Below are 17,374 nucleotides of genomic sequence, written 5' to 3'. Positions count from 1 at the left end.
AACATTATATCTATGATTTAAAATCTTGAGCCGTATCGGAGTTTTAGTCTTTGACTGGAACGATACGATTTTGGTATTGTACTGTGTTGCGTCGATATAGTTTCATTATTTTTTAAATATAAATATATTAATTAAAAATAAAATATTTAACATAAATATTTAAAAATAACAAAAATACATTTTAAAAAAGAAAAAAATATGGAAATGGAATAAATAAATTTTATTATATATTTTTAAATTAAAATAAATAAAATATATGGATAATGAGATAATTTTATTAGGGTTTAATTAAGTCTATTTAGATTGTCTCCATCTTAGCTAGGAGTTGATTTAATTTATTAACCTAAGTTTTAATTTAAAAAATTCTACAACCCCCCTCGCACCACCGCGTTGCGAAACCTTGCTCTCCATCGCGGCTGACGGGTCGCGTGCACGGTCCTTCGTCGCTGTCGATGGTGTCGCGCGACCCCTCCGCTATCGTCGACTAGGTCGTGTGACCCTTCCACCGCCGTCGATTGGGTCACGTGACCCTTCCACCACTGCCAAGGTGGTCACGTGACCCTTCCGCCGCTATCGATGGGGGTCGCACGACCCTTCCACATGCCGCGGGCCTCATATCGATTGTGCCGGTGCAGGTTTGCGGGCAGAATGAAATATTTCACCCGTTTCGTCCGGTACGACATGAGATTTCAAATCATATTTATATTAGCTTCAATCAGATTCAATATGTATCCGGTCAATGCTCTAACCATTGCTTTGTCTGTTCACTAGAACATTATATCAGATTCATGATAAAGAATGGGCAATAGCTACAATTAGATAATTTATTTGAGAAAGAACTTGCAAATAAGCATCATGACATCTTGCAACTTTTTTGTTATGTTTATCCCACTCAATAAGCAACATTTAGAAAATTAGGTGTGCCTTCAATATATTTAATTGTTCCAATGTCAATAAAGAGGAGAATGTAGAAATCAATTGCTTATACTTGCTAGAATAGACATGCATGATTCTCATGGTAAGATGATTTAATTTTCCTGTAAATTTTCTATATCTTTCTTTCATTATTGCAGTGGAAGAAGCTTTCTTTCATTCTTTATATTTTCCTAGGTGTGCTATATTAAATTATTGTCATACTAAATTATCATATATATTATAGTTTCCAAACCTCTTATGACAATCATATGAAATTCATGATTTCTCATATAAATAATCATATTGATATAATAAATTATCTCAAGTTATTAAGGAATTTCTTTATATTAAATGAATATTTAATTGGTATAACTATATTTATCATTAGTACAAAACGCCCCAGCAGAGTTGTTCATCTATTAATCTTAATCTATTGCATGTGAGCTTTAAGTCTGTGCATCATATATTTGGTCAAAGGTGTTCAAACTAACTGTACCAGACAAGTGATTAGATCAACACGAAATCAGGCTTGGATGGTTTGCAACAGTCTGATGGTTAATCCTAGTTGGAGGCGATGTCCTAAATTTCTAACAAATATTCCCTACAAAGTTTAATTTACTTTTGAATGTTTGGATTGTATCTCAACGTTTTTAGATAATCCTCCCAATCTACCAGCTATTCACCTAATTATTCTGCGTGTAATATGATATATTTCATAGAACTCATTGAATATCTAATTGTACCTATTATATTGAGATTTAATCGTATGTCTGCATATTTGTGCCAATGAATAGGAAAGTATTGCAGAAGAATTTCTGAGAAAGCTTGTAATATGGATTCAAAACATCAAGATCTCGGATCCATTAGAAGAAGGATGCAGACTTGGTCCTGTCGTCAGTGAAGGACAGGTATGAAAGTTCCAATTTCAAGTATGATGCAATTTATGATGTTTATTCTTTATTGAGTTTATAGTTTCCTCTAAAACTGAACTTCTACAACCGTACATTTGAAGCATACTGTATGACTTTGTCCAGCGTTAGAATGCAGAAGAAATACTTCTGTCAATTTTCAGGAATGTCATACTTACCATGTATATTCTAATAGAAAATTAGTTCTTGTTGCTAAACTGCATTGTATGGTAAACTGGTACATTAGGGAACTAATAGGAGAAATTTGTTGGTTTGTATTCATTTTTTGATGGAGGTGGTTGAGTTTGCCTTAACATGTAATGCTAAGGAGTTATACACATACAATAACGACGACCAAGTTTTATCCCACTAGGTGGGGTTGACTAATCGTTCTACACTATTAAGCTCTATCTCCTACTATATCATCATTTATATTTAAATAAATAAATTTTATCTTATTTTTATTAGAGTAAGTTTTTTTTATCTTTCTCGTTTGATGTGCATATTTGTCATAGTTTTACATCTAACTGAAGCATTCACATCTAACTGAAGCATTTATTGGTTGTCTAAGTACATGTTTGTATCATCTTAAATGTGTATTCTGGAGTTTTCTCTTAATATGTGCAATCCTGATTTTCTCTTTAATATTTTCATTTTTTATCATGTACATTCTTGTATGTCCGCACATCCACCTTAATATCTTTATCTTTGTAACTACTATCTTATATAGTTATATTCATGTACTAGAGTCATAACCCAATATTCAGTTACATATAACATAGCAGGTCTAAACATTGTTTTGTAAAATTTTTCTTTTAAATCTTAGAGGTATTTTACGCTCATAAAGAATATCTGATGTTTTTCTTCATTTCAATCATCTCGCTTGTATGCTATGTAAGACATCAATCAATCCCTCCATCCTTTTGCAAAAAATGATCCTAAATACTTAAAACTTTTAACAACTCGTCATCTCCTATCTTAACAATTGTCTTATTACGCCCAATATTACTAAACTTAAATTCTATCTTTACTCTACTAAACTTAAAATTTTTCACTTTTAGTATTTTTCGTCAAGATTCGAATTTAACATTTACTTCTTTACGTGTCTTATCTACTAAAACAATATCATCTATAAATAACACGCATCGTGGTATTGTATCTTGGATGTATTGAGTTTGTCCATGATTAGTGTAAAAAGATATGTACTTAAAGTTGATCCTTGATATAACCTTATTTTTATGGGAAACAGTTTAGTTAATCTGCTTGAAATCTTCACTTTTGCCATTACATCCTCATACATATCCTTAGTTACTTCAATATACGCTAGACTAACATCTTTCATTTTTAGAATTCTCTATATAATTTCTCTTGGAATTCTATTATAAGTTTTTTTCTAGGTTGACGAATACCATATGTAAGTTTTGTTTTTGTTCTCGATTCCTTTCGATTAGTCGTCTGAGAAGATCTATAACTTCTATTGTCAACCTTCCATGCATAAATCCAAATTGATTTTTGGTTACTGTAGTCCCTTTTCTTAGTCTTTTTTCTGTTACTTGTTCCTAAAGTTTTATAGTATGATTTATTAGTTTAATACTCCTATAGTTTGTACAATTTTATGCATCTCCTTTATTCTTATATAAGAGAATTAGAGTACTTACTCTCATTGATTGAATATTTTTTAACTTTCAATATCAAATTGAATAACTTTGTAAGCCATTCAATATTTTGTTTCCTTAGGTACTTTCATACCTTTATCGGAATATTATCTAGTCCAACTGTTTTTCTATTTTGCATTCTATTTAAAGTTTGTTCTACTTCTGAAGTTTAAATTCAACGATAAAAATTTAAATTTCTATTCTCATTTGACCTACTTAAAATTATAGAATAAAATCATAGATATACATGATCAACGAGGTGACTTAGTGGTCTGAGAGGTGGATGTCCATGGAAGAAGACCTTGTATGAGATATCAAATGAAGTATAACAGGCTCTTCCTATAACTATTAACATTTCCATCAATTAAGTGTATTAATAGGATAAAGTTTAGTTACCTGATTCATAATAGTTGAAGTGTCATTCTTTGTAGCTTTCTTCTCTAGTATTGCATTCTTTAGCTGTTGTAAACTTCTACACCGTGTCAAATGCTTGACACTCGAATACTGACAACTCATGTTGCATTCTGATATTGCAATTAATCACATATATTTTTCTGGAAACAACCATATTAGTCACCAAGATCACATGGTATCCATGTCTAACATGGGCATATGGTACTTAGAAGGCACATGTTCTTTGTGCTATCATATATTTCTATGTTAGTGCAAAGTTAACTTTGAATAGACTCGAATGGTTTTGCAATTCTTGTGCACTTTTAAGTTTGCTTATCCTGAATGGACAATGAATTACCATCGCTACCAATGATACCTTAGGCATCCTGATCAAACTGCCTAGTTTGATTTCTAGAACAAGATTGTCATGAACTCATGAATACCTTTCCTTCTTATTCTCTTTTTACCTCCTCTGAATTATCTTGACATCTCTTGTTTATTTCTAGGGATGTCAAATAGGTTGGCTCATGCCCAACACAAAGCCAGACCAAGCCTTTGTTAGGCAGTAGCATGTCATCCTGAGTGCTGTGCTCTGCATGACCAGCACTCAGGTCATGCTCAGCATGACATGTGCCTGGGCTGGGTTGGAAACAACCCTATCGTGTTTGTCCAGCCTGTGTGCTGGAAATGAACCAAGTTGGGTCTGATGCTTTTCCCCCTAATTTCCCAGTATAGCCTTCTTGTATGTTAAAAAGAAACAAATAATTGGGTCTTTAGTCATTGCCTCTAGACTTGCTATTTTTCCAATTGAGTTCCAAAGGAATCACCCTTCTCACTTGATGATTTTTTCTTTTAAATATTTTATGTAGATTAAGCTATAGATGAATTGCATGTATTTTACTTCTATCAATATTAGGTTGGGTGGGACTGCGCAATTGTATATATGAACAGCATGCATTTGCAGTGGCCGACTAGAGCTTGGCAGAATGATATACCTGTAACAACTAAAAATAAGTATAAGTTCTAAGTTGACATTGGAACATAGCTATAATCTTCCCTTCCATATCTAGCAATTAACTATTTGATTTTTTAGACATTGGTGGATCTCTTTCCTTCAAACATATACCATCTTGGTTTCTTAGGAGTTAGGACTACACTATTTGATTTTTTAGATTGCCGTTTGATTGTTGCTTAAATATCTCGGACGATATAGCAGCCATCTAATTATATTCTTGTTATTTCAGTATGAAAAAATAAAAAAGTTCATTTCAACAGCAAAAAGTCAAGGTGCTACTATCCTATGTGGCGGTGGGCGGCCACAGGTAAATATCTGCTGGTTTTGAAATAGAGAAGTGGCTAATTGACTGATATTTATCATCTAATGCCAGCACCTACAAAAAGGATACTTTGTTGAGCCAACAATTATAACAGATGTTGAAACATCCATGCAAATTTGGAGAGAGGAAGTTTTTGGGCCTGTTCTTTGTGTCAAGACATTTAAGACTGAGGAAGAAGCAATTGAACTTGCAAATGATACTCAGTAAGCCGCTCAGACTTTTTGAACTGCAGCATAGTTGAGAATATCCTCTAGTGAAATTAGTAGCATGACCTCTGATATTACTTTCTACTCTGCATCAGTTATGGCTTGGGTGGTGCTGTGATATCTAAAGATCCCGAGCGCTGCAACCGGATATCGGAGGTAGAGCCCTGCCCCAACTTTACTCACTATGTTATATTTTGTCTATAATAGGTTATTATGCATCTCATTAAGTTATGAACCTATGACTTAACTGACTGTAATAGTCTCTACTTCCCAATATATGCATATTTTACCAATTTATTGGAATGTAGAATCTGGATTCATTTCACAGTCAACAAAGCTTTAGACATCAATTGATCCCTTTCTTTGGAACTATCTGGACCATTATAAGTTATAACTACAAATTTATGGCTTGAACCTGAGCCAGCTGCATCAGCTCAAGGATTAAGGTTGACTTTACTTTTTAACAAGTTGAGTTTCTTTAGTTTTAGGTCTGATATCTAAATTAAGGCGTGCTCATATATTGAAGGTCAACTCATTTTAGCATGTGAACAAAATTTTTTTCTTTCATGAATAAACTTATGGATAGCCTCAAATGTAAGCTCCCATTTACGTACTCATATTTTTGTATTGGCTAATGAACTGCCTCACCAAGCAAACGACCTTGCATTCAATAGAAAGATCAAATTAAGGGAAGCCAATTGCATTTCAGTAAGGCTAATTTGGCTTGCCTTTTGCAGGTGATTCAAGCCGGAATTGTATGGATAAACTGCTCACAACCATGCTTCTGTCAAGCTCCCTGGGGAGGAAACAAGCGCAGTGGTTTTGGTCGCGAACTTGGCGAATGGTTGAGTATTCATTAAAATTTTCTGTGCATCTCACAGATGTTTCTGCTCTTGCTCATTCGTATTACCTTTCAGGGGGCTGGACAACTACTTGAGCATCAAACAAGTTACTGAATACGTATCAGATGATCCATGGGGATGGTATCAATCTCCATCCAAACTGTAGACCGCACACTGCTTCTGACATTGAGAATCTGCTCGGGCACCGCCAAGATGATCGTTTCTTGATTCGAGAAAATTAGCAAAGTGAATTATAATAAATAGAACTGTTATGATAATTCGAATTCCAATACTGTTGCACTCCTTTCCTGAACGACTCCAAATTTGGGACTCCTTGAATGAAGAAAACTTGTGTCTGCTTTAGAAGGAAAGAATTTGTTCTTCTTTCATGAAACTGTTCTCCTATGTTCTTGCTCAAACGGTAAGCCCCGGAGAGATTGTAACTCGAAATGATCTCAGTACGCTGCTAAACCTATTACAGGATCCAAGCAGTGAATTGTATATGAAAGCCTTTGAGTTCTTAATGTTATCTTAATGTTAGAAGTGGCAGGATAGGGGTCCCTTTTTCGATAAAAAGGTAGGCAAGATGCCAAGTCAAGCCATGTACTACTATCGGCCATACAATGATGGCATTGTGGATCTCATTCGTATTCCAGTTTTTTGGACAGAGTTAGATGTGGCCTTTCATTTCTTAGGGAGTGAGAGGGCTAAGGGGAAAGGGTGGGTGGCCCCTTACGTGCTTTTTTAGGAGGAGTTCAGTGTAGTCGAATGGAACGGAAGCGCATATCGGAAAGGAATCGGGCATCTATGGAAAGAATAAACCTTCTGCGTTGTCTAGTGAGCTGCCATTTTTATATATTAAAGAATAAAATCGACAAATTGAATAGGGAATCACTTGGGGTCTGAATAAGATCAGCAGGAAACACAATGGAGCTATGAAATGAGAAGGAAGAGAAACAGATTTAGTAGAAAAAGCAAATTTAAGAAAAAAGATTGCTTAAAGATTTGTGATGAACACGTGTTGATTTATGGAGCGGTCTTTATGTGCAATTTCATATCGATTTTTTAAAACTTTTATTTAGTTTAATTTCGGTATTATGGATAGGAGTAAGGATTCGATTAAAATCGAATTGAACCGAAAATAAATGAAAAATTAAATAAATTGATTTTTTTTCGAACCAAATCGAACCGATTGAATTTTTCAATAAAAATCGAACAAATCAAATCGATATTTTATCAGTTAATTCGATTTTTAACCGAAATTAATCAAAATTTTTAAATATTATAAAAATTTTATTAATTAATTAAGGATTTATAAATTTATTTACTTAAAATTTATAAATTATTTTTTCTAATTTAAATAATTCGATTTAATCGAATAAGGAATTTTGAATAATTCAATTTAATCAAATAAGGAATTTTAAAATCAAAATCGAATCGAATTAATCGAATTAATCAATTTTTTAAGAAAAATAATTAAAATTCTAAAATAATTAAATTAAATTTTTTTAATTCGGATCATTGTATTCAATCAATTTATTCGCTTTAATTAAATTTTTGTTCACTCCTAATTGTGGGATGTTATTAATACATTGTATTAATAAAGGAGCATTTTTGGAAATTTAAAATTTGTAAGAGTATTTTAAATAATAAGGTATTAATGCATAAATAAAAAGAAATTGATATTAAAAGGTAACAATTAGAAAATAAATTATTGCTTGATATAAAGAGTACCGTCATTTCCTAATGTATCATATCGACGGATTTAATTTGTCAATTCTATCTCTCCATTCCTTAATTTACAATTGAAAAAAATAATACAGGTAAAAATTTTAATTCTATTTTAAATTATTTAAAATTGCAAAGTTTTTATTGCTACAGTGCAAGGCGGTCGTATCTTTCAGCTATCTTTGTTAGGGTTTTATATTTCCCCGACTCACCGCGTCCCTGCAAGCCGTCTTCCTTCTCTTCCGCTCCACGAAGACTGTCGCCATCTCCTTCTCTTCGTCGCCACTCCGCCAAGACGTTCTGCTCCACGAAGACTGCGCCATCTCCTTCTCTTCCGCTCCGCCCAGTGAAGCTTCTCCATTGTACCTCTCCGCCCAGTGAAGCTTGAATCGGTCCGCCCACTTCGCGCTCTTTCTTTTCTTGGCTTTCTCCCCGATGATGCTTGATTCTATTCTTTCAGCGTCGCTACCTCCGCCCGCTCATACTACCTCTTGAGAGCTAAGACTCCGAAGCCCTACTCTTGATCTCTTTCCCCATCCCTGCCCTCACAGTCCGAGAAAAGCATCAAACACTACCCACCACTTCCTTTGAGCCTTCCCTTTCCTGTTGCCAGCCGCCTCACCCACAGGCGGAGTAATAGAGTTAAAGAATGCAACTCTCTCTCTCCCACTCTCCTGCTACTGTCACCGTATCTGCTCGCTGTTTTATTTACGCTCACCGTGAGCGGTTCGATCGTGCACTACAAGTGAGTTTCTTTTCTTTGTTTGTTTTTCATTTGTTTTCGCACTAGCTGTCAGGGTAAAAATGACACTTTTTTTATTTTATTTGTTTCCCGGCAACAGAATCGCCTAATCCCTTCTTTGGTTGTGCGTCGATTGTCTTCTGCACCGCACGGTATTATCAGAGCAATGGCGCAACTGGGAACGGATGCCACTTCTTCTTTATCCCCTGGTATTGATCACTTTCTGTTTTCTTTTCATTCTCCATAGCAATGGCTCTAGTGTCAAGGTTTGAACTGTGCTTTATGAGGGGAGAAACCGTAGTGATAGGATAACGTTTCCATATAATATTTGTTTTTTTTCGTTGCCTTTCTATATATATATTAAAGATGAAGATGAAGATTCAGCTCTAACGCTGTTTTTTTTTTCTAGATAAAGATATTAGGCAAGATAAGCCTCTAGATTGCATGCTATTTATAAATGATAAAGCTAAGCTTCTAATTAATGGCTGCATAAATAAACTGAAATTTATCCTTGAATAAAAACTTGTATTATTCAATAAAAAGAAATTTGATGAGGATATACTTAATAATATCAAGAGTGAGTTATCAGAAATTTCAAGTAGTTTCTGGAGTTTATATTTATTGTTTGTGCCTTTAGGACGAGTGATTTTGTACTGCAAAATTGTGGTCTGTTCAATCATGATTTGAGCCAAAGTGTTATGAAGTCAAACAACATGAACAAAAAGTTAACGCGGTAGAAATGAGAGGGCTAAAATAAATGAGTTGAGATACCAAAAAAGAGAATAATAATACTACTATCTTAGAGCAATTAGGTGTGATTCCAGTGATAAATCGATAGAAATATATTAAAATGATATGAGAGATGTTCAAATGTCAAATTCTTTAGCTGTACAAGTTGAATCTAGTAGAGTTAAGGGCGAAAGGTAGATTAAAAGCGGCTCTACTTAACATAATTGAAAGAGAAATACATGATCCAATAGTAGTAGTATAGTCTTACATAGAGTTCATTAATACAACAAGATCCATATAGCCAGCTCCAATTAATGTGCTCATGGCTTCTTGTTGTTGCACCTGTGTGTGCTGTGGTTGGTCAGTAGTTATGGAGTATTTTCTTGCTTGATTCAGTGTTCTTTTACACTGGCATAATATATGACACCTAACAGGACAAAATTTTGGTGGCATGTCCTCTGGGCTGGTTCTCTCTTGATTTCCTTTTCACTAAGCCTTCCTAGTGATGACATTTAAATTTGCTAGTATGTAGTCTGATCTCATGCTCAAACTTCATCTCATCTTGTGCATACTGTTGTAGGGAAATTACATAATTCTGATTTTACTTATGGTGTAGTGCCAATGTATTATTGATTGAACTACTTGCTATGAGGTAATGTTTCTTAGCTTTATAGGAGGACAAAAGCGAGCATTGATATCATTGTCAAATAAGCGAGATTTAGCTTTTCTTGGACATGGACTTCAAGGTTTAGGGTGAGTAACATTTTATTGAAGTTTCATGTTTGTCTTGGATTATAGAGTTTAATTACTATGTGTTCTTCCATGCGACAATATGGTTATTTAGATTTTAGAAGAGCATAGTAAATATTCCCATCCCTTTACATTAAGAAAAATATAAAAATTGATGGATATAAATTGCTGCCAAACATTTTTTTTGCCTAGAACTGTGTCCATGAGACTTTGATGACTTTTATCTTTGTTTAGAAATTCTTATTCTCAATTGTCTGTTTGATTACTCAATTAATACATGGTATCAAAAACCATGATAAGCTGATTATGTGCTAGTTAACTAGTAATGGCAAAGAACCAAAATCTATTATAAATTAGGATGTTGTTACTTACCTGGAAACCTGGATAGTGATTGTTAAGCAGTCATATATTAATCAATTTCTTGCCCACTCATTTTCCAAGAAAGGCTAGGTTAATAGTAGACAGCAACTAGAGCAAGCCGCCTTTTTAAATGAAATTTCACATAAGACGATAGCCACTTAAGCATCTAATGGTAAATTCTCTTTGGATGAATAAGACATAATTTTATCATGCATACTGTCCTAAAACTGCTGAAAGCTAGGACACTAGCTAAATATCAATCAACATTTTGCATATTTTATAGTTTTATAGTTTTTTTTTAAAATAATTACTTGTAATGTAGATACACTATTGTCTCAACTGGTGGAACAGCATCTGCTTTAGAAGAAGCTGGTATCCCTGTGACTAAAGTTGAAGAGATAACCCATTTCCCAGAAATGGTATTTTCATTAGTTACCTTGAGCTTCTTCCTAAACTTGGCTAATATAATTTTGCAGGCTTGCAACTTTCAATTATTATTTGTAAATGTAACTTGATTCTTGAGCTTGACCGGTGTTTATTTCTTAAAGGTGCTGCTTACTGACCTAGTTACAGTTTTTGTTTGAAGTGAATGAGCTAGCTTAGATTGTTTCTTAACTAGAATATAATAATCTCCAACTACTAACGATGTGCTTTTTGAGGGTGGGGAAGTAAACAACTATGGTTAAGCAGTCACTAGATATCTATGCAGAAAGTTATTAGTTTCATAGAATTCAAACTTGATTTATTGTCAAATGATTAAATGAGAGTCAGCTACTAAATATTAGATAGTCATGAATTTCATATACTTCAAACTTGAACAGGACACCAGTTCATTTCTATTCACTTCTCAAAGTGGAGACTCAAAATTCCATGTTGCTTTTGTTGCTCTATTCAATTAAAGCAGAATGCAAGCTGTCAATGATAACCATATTGATCCATCAAATTTTCCTTCAATTTAGTGTTATATATTTCCTTTTTTTATGATGAGTAGTATGATTGTACAATAAACTATATACATGTGGTTTGACTAGTAGACTGGACTTGTACATAATCATGCTTGACCATGTCATGATGTGCTTATGTTAGATGATAGGTGACTTAGTTCTCAATTGTCTATTTTATTACATTCTTATAGATGTTGTGTCTGCAATCATCAAAATGTGTTTTAAATTAATAAGCTTTTCATTATGTTACTTTTAATCATGTACAAGTATTTGATGTGTGTAGTTTTAAGTGTCCAACATGATCAATAGTGATGTCAGTGTTTGTGAGTGGTTGGTGTACAACACGGGTATTGAGGGGATAGCTGAAGAATCCAAGTATTAGAGCGTTTTAGTATATTCTGTAGGTTTCATCCTTAAATTCCTTAAATAATTTACACCCATTTGCCAGCCACTTTGGTGAGCAGTCATACTACTAATTACGAACATTCAGTTTTGTTTTTGTGTTAGAGATTATTTTGTCTCGGCACATTATAGTCAATCCTAAGAATCTTAAGATATAAGATCTACTGAAGGAAGTAACTTCTGTATTATAAATAGTGTGTATGAGAAAACTATAGGCTGTGGTATGGTCATTTTCTCAGAAGATTTTCTCTTAATTTCTATCTCCTCTTGGAGTACTCAATATTCTACGGTCACTTTTCTTTGTACAGCTCGATAATGCCTCACTTAAAGAAATTTAATTTCTGCAGCTTGACGGCCGTGTGAAAACTTTACACCCCAGTATACATGGTGGTATTCTTGCTCGTAGAGATTATAGTCACCACATGGATGCTTTAAGTAGCCATGACATTGGTATGCTATACTTAACTTTGTTCTTCTAGATATTTATTTTTGTATAGGCTCTTTTAGATAATTATTATACTCAATTTATTTTAGTGTTTGGATGGAATTGCTTTTTATGACTTAAATACTAATAAATTCGTAATATAAATCTTTGTTGATATTTTCATAGGTACATTTGATGTAGTGGTGGTGAACTTGTACCCTTTCTATGAAAAAGTTACTGGTACTATTTCGATTGCTTTTGAAGACGGAGTTGAGAATATTGACATCGGTGGCCCTACATTGATACGCGCTGCGGCTAAGGTTCCAAAATGAGCTGAACATATGGACATTTAAATTGCTTTGTTGATAAGTATTTATTTTTGTAGAATTACAAGGATGACTTTGTTTTGGCAGAATCACAAGGATGTATTGGTTGTTGTTGACCATGATGACTATCCTACTGTCTTAGACTTTCTAAAAGGAAAACAAGACAACCAGGAATTTCGTAAGAAATTGGCATGGAAAGCTTTTCAACATGTTGCATCTTATGATTCAGCAGTGTCAGAGTGGTTATGGAAACAAACAGAGGATGGTAAGCATGGCTCATCATTTTCTATGGATTATACGCTTTATATACATGTTTTAATATGATTTTCCCCCCTTTCTCTACAATTTTATTTTAGGAGAAAAGTTTCCTCCCAGTTTAACAATGTCCCTTTCACTAAAATCTACACTTAGATATGGGGAAAATCCCCATCAGAAAGCTGCGTTTTATGGTGACAAGAGTATATCTCTTGTTCATGCAGGTGGCATTGCCACTGCTATACAACATCACGGAAAGGTAAAAAAACTTATTTGATTTGGATATTCAACTTTCTTTTATACTATCAGGTCAAAGATGGTAAATCCTATCTGTTTGTTTGCTACTATGCTCTTTGCCAATGTAATTTATTTTCACTATTTACAACTGAGTTGGACTAATTAATGAACTTCATTGGTATTGCAACCTATCAGATAACTATAGTGATTTGGACAATGGTCGTGCTGACAATTTTGGTTGATTATCCTCTTGAGCATAGTTGTTATAATGGTGTATGATCGATGACCTGTGCCTTAACACTTCTCATTTGTATGAATCAAGGAAAAAGAATCATGATGATCTACTTTGATTCACTATTAATCTTATTATATATGATTCTGAAAGCAGAATGAAACCCATCTCAAATTAAATAACCCATTAAAACTAGTTAGCCTAATCATTAAATAAACTCAACATATAAGAAATTAAATTTGATTAGCCAATATCAAAGAATCTGTTACATGATGGTAGTACCGTTAGAAAAATTCTGTTACACAATTGAAAAAAATTAAATCTAGTAACTTGATTTTGCACGAATATACTTGTGTAATAACCCAATTCAGTTTGTATGATTCAACTGGAGCCTATACAATTTAATCTTAAATTAAAACCATTAGAGATCTAACTACATCTTAACTGAGGCTAATTTGGCTTAAATTTGATTGTAAATCCATTCTAGTTTTGGAATTCAGTAGCTTTAAGTTGTCTACATATATTGATTGCATAGAAGCTTTACGTCAACATAGTAGCTGAGGGTGATTTTATGTCATGGTTGCAAACTTGTAATATCATTTATTTCAATTTTGATTACTATCCATTTGGTATATAGAGGAAGTCCTTGTAGACATGTAAGGCAGATTGTGCATCCAAAGTAGTTAAAATTCATGTATTTTCTTGTTTTTAGCTAAAAACACAATTTTATAACACATAAAAAGTGCTATATTTCTTTCTCGTGAAATCATTGATCTGGGTGAGCTTAGGGTATCTATTTCATAGCTGATAGCAAACAAGACTTATCTTTAGTTCTTCACAATATGTAAGTTCATATTTCACACCCTTTAGTTTTTTAGGCCTTGTTCTTTATCTTTCATTTGTGTTCTTGATGCTTTTGTTAGCCTCATTTGTTGACTCCTTTGGTCCAGGAAATGTCGTACAACAACTACTTGGATGCGGATGCTGCTTGGAATTGTGTTTCAGAATTCAAGAGCCCTACTTGTGTGATTGTCAAGCACACAAATCCTTGTGGGGTAGCATCACGGCAAGACATACTGGAGGCATACAGATTAGCTGTAAAGGCAGATCCTGTCAGTGCTTTTGGTGGCATTGTTGCTTTCAACACAACAATAGATGAGGTAAGCAACATAGACATGAAAATCATGGTTGCTCAATATTTTAAAGGCCTGCAATAGAAAAATAAAAATAGAACTATAGTTAAATCACTGACTTTCCTATTATTCTTATTATCAATTCATCTTGTAACTTTACATTTCTAGGACCTGGCGAAGGAACTGAGGGAATTTAGAAGCCCAATAGATGGTACTACTCGAATGTTTTACGAGATTGTAGTTGCACCTCAATACACTGAAAAAGGACTTGAAATCCTTCGAGGGAAGTCAAAGGCTTTGAGGATTCTCGAGGCAAAGAAGACTGGGCAAGGACTATTGTCACTTCGACAAGTCGGTGGTGGATGGTTAGCCCAGGAGTCTGATGACTTAACCCCTGAAAATATCAAATTCTCAATCATGTCTGAAAGAGTTCCAGAGGAGGCTGAGCTTCACGATGCAGAGTTTGCATGGCTCTGTGTCAAACATGTAAAGAGTAATGCCATAGTAATAGCTAAGGTATTTTCCCCCTCCCTTTAATTGTATCTACTTCCTAACGGTAATTCACTCATGTTAATTAAATTATGTAGCCTTTTTCTATTTATTACTTATTATTTTTATGTAGCATGTCAAGTGATTTGGATTTGAACTTCTTTTGACTTCTTAGGAAGCTACAACATCTAGCATTGTTACCATGCCATGCTGTGTCCCTTGATCAAGCCACAGTTGATGGTTAAGGGAGCTTATAGAAGAGAATAAGAGAGCCCATGATCTTATGTAAAAATGATAAAAAGGAAGAGATTGCTTTCAAATCTAACTCCTCATTGTCATGCTTTAAGTATATAGGCTGCATGTTCTAGTTCCTCTCTCTACATGAATTGCTAAACATGGCTTCTCATACTCTTCACACAGCATACACTCTAGCACATATATCAAACTCTAACGAATTCCTTTACTGCCAATTACTACTGACACCACACATCACATAAATTCCACTCCTAATAAATTCTTGATTTGTACCTTGCTTGAGCCATAACGGTTTGTGCATATATGCTAGGCAAGATTTGACTGCCTCATGCAAAAATCTCCGTGTTCTAGTATTTTATTTGACTACCAGAACACATTCATAGTTGTTGTAAGAATATTTCCATCAAGATTGTTTATATTGTTACCAACAATGATTATGAGCTTTAGTTCCTGATATAAAGTTGACAAGAAGAAATAATAGTTAATTATATTGGTTTTGTTGATACTCTGCATCATATCATTATGCGTCATAGGTGTTGGTAGGCCAAATGGCGCTTGGATATTTTTTACACTTTTGGCATGAGTTGGCATTGTGAAGGATGCTGCTATGCTAGCATTAATTGTGCCAATTTGTTATGAAGTGGCTCACACTCGAAATGTACAAAGGTTCTAGTCCGGATAAGAACAGAAAGGAATTCTCTATCATTTTTACGTAATGGTAATATTTGCGAAGTAGCTAGTCTATGAGTTGGCAAAAACCCTCATTGAAGTGTTATTGCAATTGGCTTTATATGCAAGTTGTGTGAATTTTCACCAAGCATTTTAGATCATAGGTAGTGTGCTCCCTAATTTGGCTTGGAGGAATGATCCATGAGTTTCATAGCTAAGCTAAATTTATAGTCATTTTGGGTTGGTGGAACTTCGGCAATATCCATGTTTTCATTTCTCAATTATAAACTTGTTCGTGCAATTACACTTTTGTATTTCAACCACCATTCTTTTAGTAAGCAATTTGATAATATTTCATTTTCATTGGATTGCCCAAAATCAATTTGCTTTATAAACTGATTTTTGCGTGGGCAAGTACAGTTTCAGTAATAGTGGGTGTAAACATTCAATAATAGTGGTCATCTTTCCCTTTTTTTCTGGAACATCTTTTTGCTTGACCAAATTATTAATAGCAGTCCACTAATTCTTATTTGAAGCAAAATAGTAAAGGAGACTGACAATTGACCAAAGTATCATTTCTGAGAATTTGCACCTGTTTGTTCTTACATATATTCTTCATATATTGTAATATTTGCCAAATCTTATGATTTGTTGCCTTGCCGTCCATGATCATTCAGTTAAGGGCCAAGTGATCTCTTTTTGCAGGATAATTGCATGTTGGGAATGGGTAGTGGGCAGCCGAACCGGCTGGAAAGCCTAAGGATTGCTTTTAGAAAAGCCGGAGAAGCAGCAAAAGGAGCTGCATTGGCCAGTGATGCCTTCTTCCCATTTGGTAAGCGTACTTGGGACTCAGAGATTGCTTCCGGTTTCTTACCAGATAACTTCTACAAGCTTATTGATTTGAGATTGTATATGATACCTATGATACCTGTTTGGTTCCCGTTGTCTATATTTGGATAACCTTTCTGTCTGTGGTTTATTATTAACGTGGAGTTATCGCATTGGCAGCTTGGAATGATGCCGTCGAAGAGGCATGCAAGAATGGCATCGGAGTCATCACACAACCTGGTGGAAGCATAAAAGATGGAGATGCTGTAGACTGTTGTAACAAATATGGAGTTTCACTTCTCTTCACCAACGTTCGACACTTCAGGCACTGAGGAAAACTTCAAGTAGGAGAGCAAAAAATATAATAAGGCAACCAACAGCGGCGAATAAACCTTATTCTTTCTGAATTTGGACACTTTCCTAATTCTAAGCCAAGCCGAGGTTGTTGAGTGCTACATTTTTCCCATGAATATGGATTTGTGGTTTTCTTATTGAAGAAAAATTCACATTTACCTGCTCATATACTTTTGCTTTCCAAACTAACGAATCCTTGTCCATCAACTTTCTGTTTAACCTCGTAGCTTAAGTTGAAATCTTGTTTACAATGCGTTTTTT

General features: G+C 34.3%; 2 protein-coding genes across 3 annotated transcripts; both read left to right on the top strand.

Annotated features, from left to right (window-relative positions):
- Window positions 1-1,709: 1,709 nt before the first annotated feature.
- On the top strand, window positions 1,710-6,630 carry LOC141818983 (aminoaldehyde dehydrogenase 2, peroxisomal-like; the record flags this gene model as incomplete). The annotated part of the gene is made up of 6 exons (XM_074706374.1): window positions 1,710-1,823; window positions 5,116-5,193; window positions 5,260-5,411; window positions 5,510-5,570; window positions 6,152-6,258; window positions 6,332-6,630. Coding segments are annotated over 6 exons (603 nt in total), but the record flags the coding sequence as incomplete, so codon positions are not given.
- Window positions 6,631-8,308: 1,678 nt separating this feature from the next.
- Window positions 8,309-17,310, top strand: LOC141818985 (uncharacterized). Of its 2 annotated transcripts, XM_074706377.1 has the most exons (13): window positions 8,309-8,376; window positions 8,445-8,729; window positions 8,827-8,935; window positions 10,130-10,208; window positions 10,888-10,984; window positions 12,259-12,361; window positions 12,522-12,655; window positions 12,749-12,926; window positions 13,018-13,175; window positions 14,336-14,545; window positions 14,687-15,034; window positions 16,637-16,763; window positions 16,940-17,310. In XM_074706377.1, the coding sequence occupies exons 2-13, from the start codon at window positions 8,634-8,636 to the stop codon at window positions 17,089-17,091; spliced, it is 1,791 nt and encodes a 596-aa protein (XP_074562478.1). In that variant the 5' UTR covers window positions 8,309-8,376; window positions 8,445-8,633; the 3' UTR covers window positions 17,092-17,310. The 2 variants fall into 2 exon arrangements, with proteins under 2 accessions (XP_074562478.1, XP_074562477.1); XM_074706376.1 differs by having other exon boundaries at window positions 8,321-8,729.
- The last annotated feature ends 64 nt before the right edge of the window (window positions 17,311-17,374 follow it).

The sequence above is a fragment of the Curcuma longa genome, unplaced genomic scaffold (assembly GCF_044706935.1).
Source record: "Curcuma longa cultivar G26 ecotype Majalengka, Jawa Barat unplaced genomic scaffold, ITB_CL_G26_1.1 contig_27153, whole genome shotgun sequence".
NCBI classification, from domain to species: Eukaryota; Viridiplantae; Streptophyta; class Magnoliopsida; order Zingiberales; family Zingiberaceae; genus Curcuma; species Curcuma longa.
This window is presented reverse-complemented; position numbering and strand designations above follow the sequence as displayed.